The sequence below is a fragment of the Lissotriton vulgaris genome, chromosome 9, assembly GCF_964263255.1.
Source record: "Lissotriton vulgaris chromosome 9, aLisVul1.2, whole genome shotgun sequence".
NCBI classification, from domain to species: domain Eukaryota; kingdom Metazoa; phylum Chordata; class Amphibia; order Caudata; family Salamandridae; genus Lissotriton; species Lissotriton vulgaris.
In genome coordinates, this window is record NC_141697.1 from 143,865,121 (window position 1) to 143,880,638 (window position 15,518).

At 44.0% G+C, this 15,518-nt stretch overlaps 1 protein-coding gene across 1 annotated transcript in view; it reads left to right on the plus strand.

The window, feature by feature from the left end:
* SPTBN5 (spectrin beta, non-erythrocytic 5) overlaps positions 1-15,518 on the plus strand; it is a 2,284,272-nt gene that overhangs the window by 2,181,064 nt on the left and 87,690 nt on the right. The window contains exons 67-69 of the mRNA XM_086937224.1: positions 12,350-12,441; positions 14,479-14,564; positions 15,023-15,083. Of these exons, the coding sequence (XP_086793350.1) occupies positions 12,350-12,441; positions 14,479-14,564; positions 15,023-15,083 (239 nt within the window). The remainder of the gene's footprint in view (positions 1-12,349; positions 12,442-14,478; positions 14,565-15,022; positions 15,084-15,518) is intronic.

The following is a 15,518-nucleotide window of genomic DNA, read 5'->3' on the forward strand; positions in this document are numbered from 1 at the left end:
CTGCGGAGTCCGTTCAATTCTTGTGACGGCGCTCTATTGGCGCGTTTTTATTTGTTTCCTAGGCAGAGGGGGCGTGGCCTGCAGTGTGGGCGTGGCCCAAGGACTCGCCTGAATGGCGTTTGTGAGGTCGTTGCAGCCGGCGCTAAGAAGCGTTTCGCGGCTGTTTTAGAAGGGCTTAGGTAGGCTTTTAGTTGCACAAGAGTGAAACACAAAATTCAAACAATTTTAAAAATTGGCGCTAAAAGCTCCCGGCGTGTGCCTGCGGAGTCCGTTCAATTCTTGTGACGGCGCTCTATTGGCGCGTTTTTATTTGTTTCCTAGGCAGAGGGGGCGTGGCCTGCAGTGTGGGCGTGGCCCAAGGACTCGCCTGAATGGCGTTTGTGAGGTCGTTGCAGCCGGCGCTAAGAAGCGTTTCGCGGCTGTTTTAGATGGGCTTAGGTAGGCTTTTAGTTGCACAAGAGTGAAACACAAAATTCAAACAATTTTAAAAATCGGCGCTAAAAGCTCCCGGCGTGTGCCTGCGGAGTCCGTTCAATTCTTGTGACGGCGCTCTATTGGCGCGTTTTTATTTGTTTCCTAGGCAGAGGGGGCGTGGCCTGCAGTGTGGGCGTGGCCCAAGGACTCGCCTGAATGGCGTTTGTGCGGTCGTTGCAGCCGGCGCTAAGAAGCGTTTCGCGGCTGTTTTAGATGGGCTTAGGTAGGCTTTTAGTTGCACAAGAGTGAAACACAAAATTCAAACAATTTTAAAAATCGGTGCAAAAAGCTCCCGGTGTGTGCCTGCGGAGTCCGTTCAATTCTTGTGACGGCGCTCTATTGGCACGTTTTTATTTGTTTCCTAGGCAGAGGGGGCGTGGCCTGCAGTGTGGGCGTGGCCCAAGGACTCACCTGAATGGCGTTTGTGAGGTCGTTGCAGCCGGCGCTAAGAAGCGTTTCGCGGCTGTTTTAGAAGGGCTTAGGTAGGCTTTTAGTTGCACAAGAGTGAAACACAAAATTCAACAATTTTAAAAATCGGCGATCTACAAAACAGCAGAAAATGGACCCTGACTCAATCAAAGATGCACATAGATTTCCTGTTACTCCAAGAAATCTCACTTGCCCAACGAGCTTTCTTGCTGAGAATAAAACTATCTTTAGTGTTGATACGAACAGACAACACAACAAGGATGCAATACCTGAACCAACAAGGAGGTACAAGAGCTCTGACCCAATTGCAGGTGGCGCTAGAAATATAGAAATGGGCTTTACCACATCAAGTAATATTTTGAGCAGAACATCGGCCAAGGGTGAGCAACAGCTTGGCGTACTTTTTAAGCAGGACAAGTCAAAGTTGCCACAAATGGAAACTAAATCAATCCATTCTGAACACAATCTTGCAAAAATGGGGTAAGCCGACAATAGAACTCTTTACATTGCAGGATAACCGGAAATGACGCTTTTATGCAAGACGATTTGTGGGGGTAATGCATGATTGATCAGGTTGTCAGGGACCCTCCTCATCTGGAGCAGCTCCTCTATTAGAGCGGAGGAACATTGCCCCACTACTGAAATGCTCCCTGAAAAGCCCCAGAGATGAAAAATAAAATGGTAATAAAGTTAATTTATTACCATTTTATTTTCCATTAACCTATCCCTAACCAAGTGTCAGGATGGGTCTGGGCCTGCTGAGTGGTAGAAGCAGAGAGGAGGGGTGGGCTGCCTGTGCACTTAAGTTTAAAGTGCGCATATCACTTTGGCGGGCTGTTTTGCGATGGGCAGCCAGACATGCACTCTCTAAACCTCTCTCACCCAGCCATCTTAGACTGCTGGGTTGAGAGTAAGTCCAGGCCTCCAGTGGTTCAAGCGTGCTGAGGGGTGGCCGCTACCTCGAATCCTGCTGCTTCTCTCCTGCTGGTTACCCACATGAGAGCAGTGCCAGGATTGGTTAAGGGAGTTGGCTGGGGTCCTGCCTGGAGAGGAGAGGAGTAGAACACCGGAGCGAGAAGGACATGTCGTGCAGCAAGCAAGAGCAAGGTGAGTGAATTTTTATTTTATTTATTTTTAACATCGGCACCTTAAAGTTAGCGCACATGCATGCACCCATTTGCCCACCTCACCACTCTCCATAGTTGTCAGCCGCCACTGCCTCTCATACCCATACTCCTCAGAAAGATGAAGAGGAAACCAAGTTGGATTTTAGTAATTGCTCCACAGTGGCACAGACAACACTAGTTCACTGTCAGAGGAGAATCCCATTCACCTGGAACCTCGGAAGCATTTGCTAATGATGAGCAACAAGCAGGTGCTTCGTCCAAACCCCTACTTCTCTGCACTTATTGGTCTGGCTCCTGAATACCATGAGCTTTAACATTTAAATATCCCATAGTACTGCAGAGATGTCCTTGCAAGAGTCAGAACGTATAACACTTACAAGACATATCAACTAAAATTGAAGCGCTTCTGCTTCTGATGCCAAAACGCAAAAATTCACCCTATATTAGCACCTCCAGAACAAGTCTTACTATACCTACTCTCTTTGGCTAGATGAGGCCTATTTCAATCTTTGATTAAAGTACACTTAGCGCCCATTTCAAGATACCAAGGAACTTCTGGATCCCCTTCGTTATGGCCTAACAGCTTATAGCGCAGTTTCTTCAGAGTATTCCCTCAGATAAAGTCTCTTATGCCAACCGGGCAACTTAACACAGTACTGTAACAATTAATGAAGTGCCATTTCAAACCTATTCCCAGAGCAGAGATAAAAGTCTTAAAATGGAAAGTAGCGTTACTCCTAACCTTGACATCAGCCAAAAGAGTGAGTAGGATACAATTGTTCATTATCAAGTAACCTTTCCTACAGTTTAAGGATGATTATGGGATGCTAAGGACTAATCCCAAGTTAATTCCTAAAGTTTAGATGGATTGTCATCTGAACAAACCTATTGTGCTTACGACGTTTTTCCAAAACCGCAGACAGCTGCAGAAAAGACACTCCATATGCTAGCTGTAAGGAGAGGGTTAAAGTTCTATTTGCATCATACAGAGCAGTTATGGACTACAGATAAAATGTTAGTTGTATACAGAAACCAAAACAAAGGAGGTCCAGTTTCCAAGGCAAGCAGAGCAAGATGGATATCAGCAGGCCCTTGAGGGAAAAGACTAAGGCTCACTCTACTAGAGTGGTCTCTACAACAACCGCCCTGTTTGCTGGAGTGCCTATTAAAAGCATATGCTGTGCAGTAACTTGGAAAAACAGGTATATGTTTACTCAACATTATTGCCTGAACTTGTCGTATTGCAGTGATGCGGCTGTGAGACAAGTAGTGTCACAACATCCTTGCCAATAGGGTGAGCCTTATATGATGATATCTGTACCTATCATCCCTATTGTGATAGATAAATATGATATTATAGTTTATTATACATCTTCTAACTGTTCTGATTCAAGCATGTGAATCTATGAAAGATCCAATACTGGAGAAAACATTTGTTACTTACCTGTAACTCTTGTTACCCAGTATTGGAACTTTCATAGATTCCCATAGCTTGTATCATTCCCCGTCGTCGGAATGGGAGTCTCTGTAAATAAAAATAACATAGCAGTAGGTACAAAAGATAAAGAAAAGGCCTAGGCCTCATCTCATTTTGTAGCATATCCACCTCTTTTTGTAAAAGAGACCGAAATAATGCAACAACCAATCAGATTGGCCTCACCCCATAGAACCTTCCTGAGAGAACCTCAGAGCCTCAGATTTACTACTGCACGTTGTGCAAAGGGAGTTCCTTTGAGCTCTGCTCACTTCAGTTTTTTCTTCAAGATTGTTTAATATTTCTTCTTGGAATTTCTGACAAAGAGAAAAAATCCAGTTTTAAGGCTTGTTCCACCTGTGGCAAGAAAAGGTTGTATGTGGAGGACAGGCTTAAAGACTGCATCTACAGCCTGTATCCGGACCACAAGGCAGCGGACTGCAAAATCCGTCACACCTTTTCCACAAAGACTCTCCGGGACCGTGAGGGTCGCCTTCTCACCTGGCTCCACAAACTGAAGTAGAGAAAGGAAACACTGTCAAGTAACAGTGAAGATTCATCATCTGCCACTTCATCCAGAAGGTCAGTTAAGAGGGGTAGGGCTTCCCCTTCACCATCTACAGACCGTCACACAAAGGCCTCAAAAAAGACCCCCTGTGAATCTGAGAGCCGGAGTCCTAGCAAATTTCCTCACCATGGTGCAAAGGAGAGGGACGGACTACCTTCAACAGCAGCAGTGGCAAAGTCTTCTATACCTTTTAAAAAGCCTTCTTCTCTGACACCTGAGAAGTCTCAAAAGGATAGTCAATCGTCGACGACGCTGCGAATGACCCGTCGACGAAGACTGCAAAGGTGCAGGTTAAAATGGTACTGCCGTCGACAGGCTCATTGACGGTGCCTTCGAGTCTCCATCTGTCGACGCTGGTGTCAACGGGCTCGTCGACGACGATGTCAACTACTTCAATGTCGACGAAGATGTCGACGAGGATGTCGACAACGGTAGCTGCAACAACTGTGGCGTCGACGAGGGCATCAACAAAGATGACGGTTACTGACGACGATGACTACAGTGGGAGTGTCGACGGTCTCGTCGATGATAGTGTCGACTACGCCCATCTCATCGTCGACGATCTGCTCGTCGTCGGTGGGTCTTCCGTCGACGACCTTGTCGACAATGGTTTCTTTTTCTTCTCCACCGTTGACGGTACCGTCGACGACGTCTTCGTTGAAGGAGAAAATCACAATTTCTTTGAAGAGAATCACGATGGACATGAATTCTTCAAGGAGGGTTTCCCCTCTGCCTCCTGCGCTGTTGTTAGATGAGAAAGAAGATTCTGAGGGAGAGGATGATCCTTTTGGCTATGCCAATAGCCCTTCAAAGCTTCTAGTCAAGTGCCAGGACACTGATTCTGAAGGTGAATACCTTCATGGGCACTCATATCATCACTCTTTTCACCATCAGGTGGGCACTAGCACGGAGATGATTTCTGTTCCTTCTTCCCTCTTGGCGGCTCTTCAAGGTATGTTGCTGGACTACAGGAGGAGATTCTCAGCCTCCTCCTTCTCCACTTCCTTTGGCTCAGGCTGTGTCCGCTCCACCAGCTTCTTCTGTGGCTTCGCCAAGGCCACTGTCACAGATGGTATCACAGCCACAAGTCACCAGTCCAATTATACCTCCGGTTGTTCCAGAGGTGCAGGTTGATTACTCGATACCAGCGATATCAGCAGGCCGGACCAGTGTGCGGAGTGAGATGATTATGTGATACCGGACCCAGCTTCTCCTACACCGTATGCAGTTGATTCTCCCCCGGCAGACATTGGGGGGTTTCACAAATTGATGGAGAGAGCCTCACGCAGATTTGAACTTCCCATGCCTTCAGTTCAATCTGAGTGTTTTCTTTGTGATTTTAAAGAACCTTATAGGAAGACGGTCCGTTCCATTCCTTTTGTCAGCCACGTCTGGGAGGAAGGTATAAAGGCAATGAAGAATCCGGCTACTGTCATTCCAGTCTTGCCACGTCTGGAGAAAAAATACAAGGCCCCTGACGACAGTCCAGCATCCTTAACAGGTCAACCGAAGCCTGTTTCGGTGATATCCCAGGCGGCTCAGAGAAAATCATGTAACCCTTCTGCGCCCCTTACTACTCCTCCTGATAAGGAAGGCAGAGGCCTAGATAATGCTGGGAAAATATTTTCCTCGATAGCAAGTCTTTTGATTAGAGCAGTGAATGCGTTGGCGATTATTGGCAGGTATGATCGTCAGATGTGGTGTGACCTCTCACCATATCTAGACCAGCTGCCTCAGGAGTCCAAAGTGGAAGCAAAGAAAATCTTGCAGAAGGGAGAGGTTACATCAGCTGAGATTATGGACTGCGCAATGGACATTGCCACAACAGCTTTCCGCTCGCTAGCCGGCGCAGCTGTTCTTCATCGCCAAGGCTGGCTAAGGGCTACATGGTTCCGGCCAAAGGTCCAAAACAAAATCCTGGACCTTCCGTTTGATGGGGAGGCATTATTTGGTAAACATATTGATGATGCCCTCCACGACGACAAAAACTATACAGAGACAGCAAGATCCTTGGGAACCCTACAATATCGAAAGATTCCTTTCCGTGGAGCCAGAGGAAGAAGTACTACAACCTACAGGGGTTTATACCAGCAGCAACGTTATCCTTCTTATAGTTCAACGCCTCAGTCTTATTGTCCATCTTACCATCAAAGACGAGGCCAGACCTCTCCTTTCTCTAGGTCTAACTCTAGAGGGAAACAGAATCGCCAGGGGCGTGACACCACTAAGTGACAATAGCGGCGTACTAGCTCTTCCTGCTGTTCCCCCTCCCCGGCAACATCTGTGAGGGGCAGGGTATCTTAATACCTTCACAACTGGTAATAGATAACATCAGACCGTTGGGTACTCAACATCATTCAATGTGGCCATACGCTGGAGTTTGTTCATCTTCCACCTTCCAAGCCCCCTGCCGCCATGCCTTTCAAACATCTGCGTCTTCTGTGGCTTCAAGCTCATCAGATGCTTCTCAAGGGAGCGGTAGAGCCGGTCCCCTTTTCTCAGAAGGGAGAGGGTTTCTACTCGAGATTTTTACTGGTCAAAAAGACACTGGAGAAGTGGTGCCCCATTTTAGATCTCAGGGAGCTGAACACCTATCTCGTAAGACAATCCTTTCGGATGGCGTCTCTCCAGAACATTTTATGTTTCCTCAACCCTGTGTACTTTATGGCCACTCTCGATCTTGAGGATGCGTATTTTCACATAACCATTCATCCAGCCCACTGGAGGTTTCTACGGTTTACAGTAGCCAAGAGCCACTTCCAGTTCAAGGTTCTACCTTTTGGACTTCGGTCTGCTCCGAGGATCTTTACCAAAGTGCTGGCACCGGTGGCATCCTTCCTCAGGAAGCAGCATTTTCAGATCTTCCCCTACCTGGACGATTGGTTGCTGAAGGCCCCGACCAGACGTGCAGAGGAAGAAACAGTTGATGCATGCACGCGTCTGTTGGGCAATCTGGGCCTGACTCTCAACAGGGAGAAGTCATCTCTCTGTCCGTCCACGAAAGCTCGATTCCTAGGGGACATCCTAGATACATCTCTCAACAAGGCTTCTCCATCCCTTGAAAGGTGAGAGAAACTGATATCCATGGCTTAGCTGTTACGAGGAAGAAAGTATCTTTCGGTTTGCCATTAAAAATCCCTGCTAGGAACAATTTCCTCTTGTATTCCTTTAATACCTCACTGCAGGTTGCGGATGCGTTCACTTCAGGAGCAGATCGACTTGCAATGGCGACAAATAGACGGATCCTTCAACGACAAGGCGGTGATCACTCCGGCTATGAAAAAGGCTGCTTTGTGGTGGATGAAAGAAGAAAATATATCCCAAGGTCTATCCTTCGTAATCGATCCAGCTCCCCAGGTAGTGACTACAGATGCCTCGCTGGAAGGCTGGGGCGCGGTACTACAGGACTTACATGTAAGTGGACATTTGTTGCCATAGCACCTCCTTCTCCATATTAATCTCCTGGAACTCAGGGCGATTCGTCTGGCGCTACGGGCCTTTCTTCCACGGCTGCAGAGATCGGCGGTTCTTGTCCGCATGGACGACACCACGGCCATGCACTATATAAACAAAGAAGGGGTACCAGATCTCGTCCGTTGTCACAGGAAGCACAGAAGATTTGGGAGTGGGCTATCCTTCACAGGATATCACTGAAGGCGGAACATCATCCAGGAGTACTAAACGAAAAGGCGGACATGCTCAGCAGGCTGTCGTCAGTCAGCCACGAATGTGAACTGAACCATACTGTCTTGGAGGAAATTTTTCACCGGTGGGGTAGACCCTCAATAGACCTCTTTGCCACCCCGGAAAACAAGAAATGCCAGTTTTAAGCCGGCAAGATACACCTTCACGGATCACTGGGGAATGCGCTTTCGATAGCCTGGTCAGGCGCATTTGTATATCCTTTTCCCCCCCATTCCGTTCATTCCCAGAATGCTCAGGAAGATCAAAACTGAGCAGTGCAGGATGGTCCTAATAGCTCCAGCTTGGCGGAGGCAGTTCTGGTTCACGGAACTTCGCCTCCTCTCCCTCTCCCTGGATCCTTCACGGCCGCTACGGACGGTCCCAGACCTTCTCACGATGTCCCAGGGCCAGGTCTGGCATCCAGACCCTCACTCGTTACACCTGTCAGCATGGCTCCTGAGCGGCGAGAGTTTCTTGGGCTAGATCTCTCGGAGGAGATTATGGAAGTTCTCTCTCAGGCCAGAGCTCCTTCTACTAACAAGACATACCGTTTAAAATGGAAGCGATTCTGTATCTGTGTCAGCAGGAGGGTTTCGACCCTTTTTCATCTCAACCTCACCAAGTTCTTCCATATTTCCTGCGTTTGGCTAAAGCGGGGCTGACTCTTTCATCCATAAAGTTTCATTTGGCTGCAGTTTTTTGCTATAGACGCACTGCATCTGGACCTTCTCTCTTGTCAGACAGGATTGTCAAGCAGTTTCTCAAAGGCCTCTTTAGAGTCTTTCCTCCGGTACGAGGGAGTCACAGGTTCCAAGAGGGTGCCTGGCGTCGAGGGCGGTGTGCTAATTACGCCTCCACCCCCCTCCCGTGACCCATGGTGCAGATCGCTTTTTTCATACAAGTGCAGCAATCCGAATTTGGTAAGCCTCCTAAACCAGGAGTAACTGGGGTTGAGCAATTGCTCTTCCCTTTATGCACTTTTTCACCTTTTTCACCTTTTTTTCACTTTCACGTCCCTAGGTCAGGGTGAGCCTTAGAGTGCTCATACCATCAGGGTTTAGCACAGTCCAGAGTCCTGATGAATGCCTGGTAAACTTACACCATTTGTAGGCAGAAACATGTTGACTGACGTTATTATTGGTTGGAATTAACCAAACAGTTAATTTTGGATAAATTCCCAACACATAAAATATTTTTTATCTGTGTCCTAGTGATCTATAAATAAAAAAAATGTTTTTGATACACTTAAGACACTTTTATTAATATAATTTCACTGCACGCCTTAACACAAAAACCCGCTCCGCAGTAGTTCTGGCGTCGCAGCACACTAAAGAGGCACTCGGCCTCTTTAGTGGGGCCCAATGATAAAGCATGTCACCGACCAGGTCGGTGAGTGAGGGCTTTCTTAATTGACCTAAGTCAGGCCAGTTTTTCATTCTTGCTCCATATTGTGGTTATTTGCATACCACGGACCTCTCTTTCTTTATAAATTATGTACATAAGCCAACATTCAATGTCTTTTGCCATGTATATACTACTTCTACTGCTTCAGACGGTACAGTGGGACTCTCACCACTATGACGGGGAATGATTCAAGCGTGTGAATCTATGAAAGATACCAATACTGGAGAACGAGAGTTACAGGTAAATAACAAATATGGGGGCATATTACCAAGCAATAGCGATAATTATCGCTATTGCTTGGTTAGAGACAAAAATTTACCGCTGAGCTGCGGCAATTGTTACCGCAAATAAACCTTGGTATCACCAAGGTTTATCGCAAATGCGATAAAAATCGCCACAATGCATGAATATCGCTGAAAAGTCCGCGATATTCATGCATTACCGAGCTAATGCTCTTAGCCATGTTATCCACCTCCCATTGTATAACATGGCTAAGAACTGCTCAGGGCCGGTGTTAGCTTTTGGAGATATTCGCGCTTAGCGCGAATATCTCCAAAAGTTGGTAATAGGAGATAGCGATGTTAGCGACTGTTTTCAGTCGCTAACATCTTGGCACGCCCACTTTGCATGTCATTAGTGATAAATATCACTGACATGCAAAGTGGGGCCCAAGATGGTCGCTATCTCCTACTAGCTGTCGCTAACTGGTGTTAGAGACAAAAATTTACCGCTGAGCTGCGGCAATTTTTACCGCAAATAAACCTTGGTATCACCAAGGTTTATCGCAAATGCGATAAAAATCGCCACAATGCATGAATATCGCTGAAAAGTCAGCGATATTCATGCATTACCGAGCTAATGCTCTTAGCCATGTTATCCACCTCCCATTGGATAACATGGCTAAGAACTGCTCAGGGCCGGTGTTAGCTTTTGGAGATATTCGCGCTTAGCGCGAATATCTCCAAAAGTTGGTAATAGGAGATAGCGATGTTAGCGACTGTTTTCAGTCGCTAACATCTTGGCACGCCCACTTTGCATGTCATTAGTGATAAATATCACTGACATGCAAAGTGGGGCCCAAGATGGTCGCTATCTCCTACTAGCTGTCGCTAACTGGTGTTAGCGACAGCTAGGTAATATGGAGATAATTTTATCTCCGCTTTCTTGGCTTTTAAAGCCAAAAAAGTGGAGATAAACCCCCTTGATAATATGCCCCGTAATCTTTTTCCTGAGGTATAGATGGTAAAAGCTTACATTAATCACTTAATTAATTTGTGTATATGATTGAGGAAGTTATTCATCCCAATGCCTAGGTTTTTATTTGATTGACTGGAGACGACAGAGCCTTCGCTCCATAGGCCACTTTTCTTTCCAGTAGGATGTTCCTGAAACTTTTCCCCCTCTCTTAAGAGTTAAGAGTGAGTTTAAAAATGAGCTGAGACTTGTAAAAAGTGCCGGTATGGCTTCTCAGTTAGTTCAACAAAATTCAAGGTACAGGTTAAGGAAAAATGGTGACAGGTCGCACCCTGGGAAACACCACATTTTGGATGGCACCATGCAACATATGTGTTTGAAGACTGACGATTTGCTGTCTGTAATAACTCACAGCAAGCTAGGGGATTGCCTCCAATCCCGCTCTCTTCTAGCTTTTTAAATAGGATCTTATGATGTTAAATGCTGCTGCGAGATCTAATGAAATTAGGGCTCCAAAACTGGCAGCATTAGCAATAGGACATGGAGAAGTGTGGCTCAGAGGTTAGAGGCGGCAGACCTGGAGCTTGAGATCGGCCCTGGACCAGGGTTCAATTCCCCGCCTCGGCGGGTCTTGGGCTCAATAATTCCACAGACTCGATAATTCTCGCTCCGGTGCCTTCTCAACTCACGGGTTCACACTCTGCGACTCTGGGCAATAGCTTGCTTAATCTCCACATCGGCCCCTCGCGGTGGGATGCCTGGCTTTCACCTTGTGGATACCCTGCCAGGGTTATCTCACAGGGGAATACCAGGACAGGTTCCCTAAGCAAGCGCGGAGATGCCCCAGGGTAAGTCATGCGCTATATAAGCTTCATACATTTACATTTACATAGATTGTCTAGTTTTGCCGCAGTTCTTCAGTACTGTGCTGTAGTCAAAATCCAGCCTGTTGGTCTTGACTATATAATCAACTAATAGGGGAGAATGGAAATATGTTAAAACTTAGACAAATTTGTGGAATTGGTGAGGGGTTTCCTTAAAGTACAGGAGTGAAGACTGCTTTTTTTGTGGGACTACACCTAAGTTTAATGGGTCTCTTCTGGCAAATGCCAGTGTGGGTAGAATAGTTGGTTAAAACAAAGTGACCAAGCTTTTTTCCTTTTTTGCCCTCAGACGACCCATACTGTACTCCTGTATACTGTAATCTGTATATAAAACTCTTTTCTCAATAAAAGTTTTTTGCTTCATGGTGTTAGATTGCGCGCATCTAAGGTTCTGCATTTATGAACTAGCTCCATACCTTCTGCTGTTACTTCAGTAAAATTATTTAACACGGTCCCTGGGGTGCTGCTAGTGATATTATTGTTGTGTTGATAGAGTTATATGCCTCTGCGAATAGAATGGAATGGCCTTTTGAGGACAAAGGCAGTCAATCTCAGTACAGAACGTTTTGGCTAAAAGGTACATTTTTTTAGCTTCAGAGGTATCTAACTTACTAATGTTTTTCCATGTTTTTTCTGTTGGCATCTGAAAGTTGTTAGGCGAGATCATAGTAGGCTTTTTTTCTCTTTTATGATAAAGCCACTTTGCTTTTGACGAGGTTGTACTATAGAAAATCACATACATACATACAGGTGATTTGTAAAATCTTAAATGTTTAATCAGCTAAGTAAGACTGATTGAGTAAGTTAAGAAATGTAGGTCGCACACAGTTGCGGACCAAGCTGTCTTGCGTCACTATGCAATTGGAACCTCATAAGTCTCATGAGACAGTAAGAGGTCGAGCGATAACTGTCCTTTGTCATCCAATTGCAACAGAAAATGATATGTGTCAAACGTATGAATAGTAACGTCCATTCTATACCATTGCTCAAATACATTTCCAGAATGGACATTAGTGAATAGGTGCTTGTGCTTTGGAATGAGTGTAAGGAAGCTCAGAATCTCATTTGGAAACTGAGGTGGTAATTCTTGTGTTTTTACACTTCCCTGTAGAATGTGGCTCACGTGCCCCCGATAAATACGGCTGGTGCCCGATGTGAAACAGTGCTGGATCACCCAAGGAAAGAAAACACCTTCAGCCTTAGGTGAATAATGGTGATATTTAATTTCATATTATCTTGAGAAATAGTTTTTTTATAATAATTTGTGTAAGGTATTCTAATGGCAAAATATGTAAGTCATGCTTGAAGAATTCCTCATTAGCACCATTCTAATGACTTTTCTGTACAGTCAGCATATGTACTCTAAACCTTGGAAAGGGAATGGCTCATCATGAAGTATTATCCAGAATACACAATAAACCAGATACAATGTAGGGATGGGCAAAGATTAAAACATCATCCACAAAGTTTGAAAACCTCGCAGTTCAGGTAATCTTTGCTTGTCGGAGATATTTTGAACAAAAATATATTTTAGTAAGATATTTTTTTTATAAAACATTTTTGCAAGTAGCTTCTCTCAGTAGAAGTGGTCTTTTCATGAATAGCTTTTCACTCATATACGTACTTTAACACACATTTTCTCATGATTTTGTTTTTTGAAACTTTGCAAAATGTGTAATGTCCATAACAAACTTATAACGGAGAATTGACTAAGATATGGAGAAAAACCTTGGCACACCATTATTGCACTATCAGCATAGAACGTAGGGTAAAATGGTACCGGTCAAGAAATTAGTCGTCACACTCACGATAAACAACCATCTACTGCTGAAACTGAAATCTGCAAGGCTTCAATTTAGCTTTTTACACCTGCAGTCAGACATGCTCACAACCTAGGTTTGGCCTATTCAGGCCTGTTCCATCCATGACAGAGATTTTCACAGAGTATGTGTTTTTGAACAGGAACATTTTGCTATCCTAAATCTATTTGCTAATGCTGAAGCATCAATCTAGTGGAATAAAGCTTGTACCTTACACTTGACTCCATTTCACGATGTGGTGGCTTGGAATTCACAAGAACAGAGGTACTCTTAAAATCTTTCTGGATACTGAGTTCTAATCACCCAGGTGTGAGCCACCGACAGACATGTCTTTAGTTGCCGAAGTACTCTTTCATTTTCTATTGTGTCTTTGTTACTTCACCTGTATATGAAATGTGATTAATTGTAGTTTTTGTATATCAGCAAAACTGCAGATAGTGAAAACATTTGTACAACCTGAACTCCTAATCAGTAACTCTTGCTAGTAAACATCTTTCCTGCCACCCCATTCCTTGCATCAGTTGCAATATCATATCTACCATTCCTGTGTATAATAAATATGAAGGTATCCTAAATTAAATTGACCTTGATCAGTTTGGGTTACCCACTAAGATGGAGGAGGTGTTGCAGTGAGCACTCCTTGGAAGTATATGTATTTCCCCTTTTCACCACTTCTTCTGTCCTCCTCCCCTCCCCCCCACCCCCCAGTCATGGGCTCTTTTACCCTCCCCATGCTCCTTTTCCAACATCCACCTCCACTTCCACTCACCACTGCTCTGTCCATTTTAAATATTTTTCTGAAGGCCAGGTAGTTGCAAAGCTCTACATACATATTCTTTTTAGTTTTTTTGCCCAGGCATGCACTTACTTGTCACGTTTTCTTTACATTTTAATTTACTGTTGTAAAATTCCTATCTGCCATGTTAGAAAAGTAAATTTAAAATGGCAGCCTATCATCGCAACACATGCGCACTTAAATGTCACATCACATGCGTTCAATCTCTTCAGAGACGCTTGGTTGCTCATGGATGTCCGTCTTGTAATGTGTTTTCTTTCATAGAAAAATCTATTGCACAATTGCTAGTCGTGTGTACATGCATCTCAATATATGCATTCACATGAATATGTCAAAAGCTAAGCCTTTAGTTGCTTATTTACTTTAGTTACTTTTATGATATTAATTTGATGGATATAATTATGATTAACCTATACAAGCTTTAGACCTACACACGTTTTTGCTATTGCTCTACAACCCTCATTTTGTACTGGAGAAGTTGTTACTAGGTGGTAGTAGAAGCATCATCATCCCTGCCACAGCAGAGAGTTGAAGAAGTTGATCATAGATGGAGGAGATATGCATACATGGGTAATTCATAGATGTAGTTGAATAATGTTGTTTTATGTCTTCATTTATTTGTAGACTTGACGACGGAGCAGAGTATCTCATTTCTGCACCTTCATCCAAAAAAATGGAAATTTGGATTCAGGCTCTTCAGAAGAAAAGAGGTAACGCTTACATAGATGTTAGGAAAAATCTTGGACCTCAAAGTTGAATGGTATTTTGAGTCTGCTTCCTGGAATAAATGTATATTTGTTTCGTCTATGTTGAAAATATGCAAAAAGGGAGAACACTTTTAGTGAGAAATTAATGTAAGAAAATAAGTTCTTTAAGTGGAACGCACAACGATTTTGAAAACAGTTTGTGATAAACGTTCTACAAATTTAACCATCCCAAATATTATACCTCTGGTAAAACATATCTGCCTATTCTAGCTTTTATTACACTGATTTAGAGTAAGAATTCTTGTTTTATTTAATTCTAAATTGCATTTTAATAAGTTATTCTAATATGATACATTTTCCTTTTTTTAAATACTTGACAGTTTTTATTTTGAAGGCTTTCAGAAAAACACAGCATTTACCAATATGTTGTTTGCATTTTTTTCCATCTGTTGATTTGATAGTGGAAAACAACATGGAGGGGATGGATATGCCAGTCACCGTTAACTCACTACATCGTCCCAGGTTAGCATGACCCCTGCATCTCAGTTTGTCATATGATACTTTTATGAATTTGTTTACAAGATTTACCATGAAAAGACATATTTCCTAGGCATGTACACCTCAAGGAATGTGGACCATGTACATTTATGCTTGTGCAAATGCTTACAAATGTCACTACTCATGGAAAACAGAAACTGTGGCAGCATTGCAGAAGAAATTCTGGACTTTTTGAGATTTCCTAGAAATTGTAAATCTACTTCAAGTTCAGGAGCAAGCTTGTGAGGGATAACATGCCGAGACGCCTGCGGGCATTTGTTCGCGCTCTATTAAATGTCAAAAAATAAATAAATAAATTAACTTTGTGTATTAAGAATTGCGTCAGAACGTTCTCAGCTTTTAGTGGGATCTAAAGCACTACACACTGTAATGTCTATTCTGTGAACCAGTACTGTACAG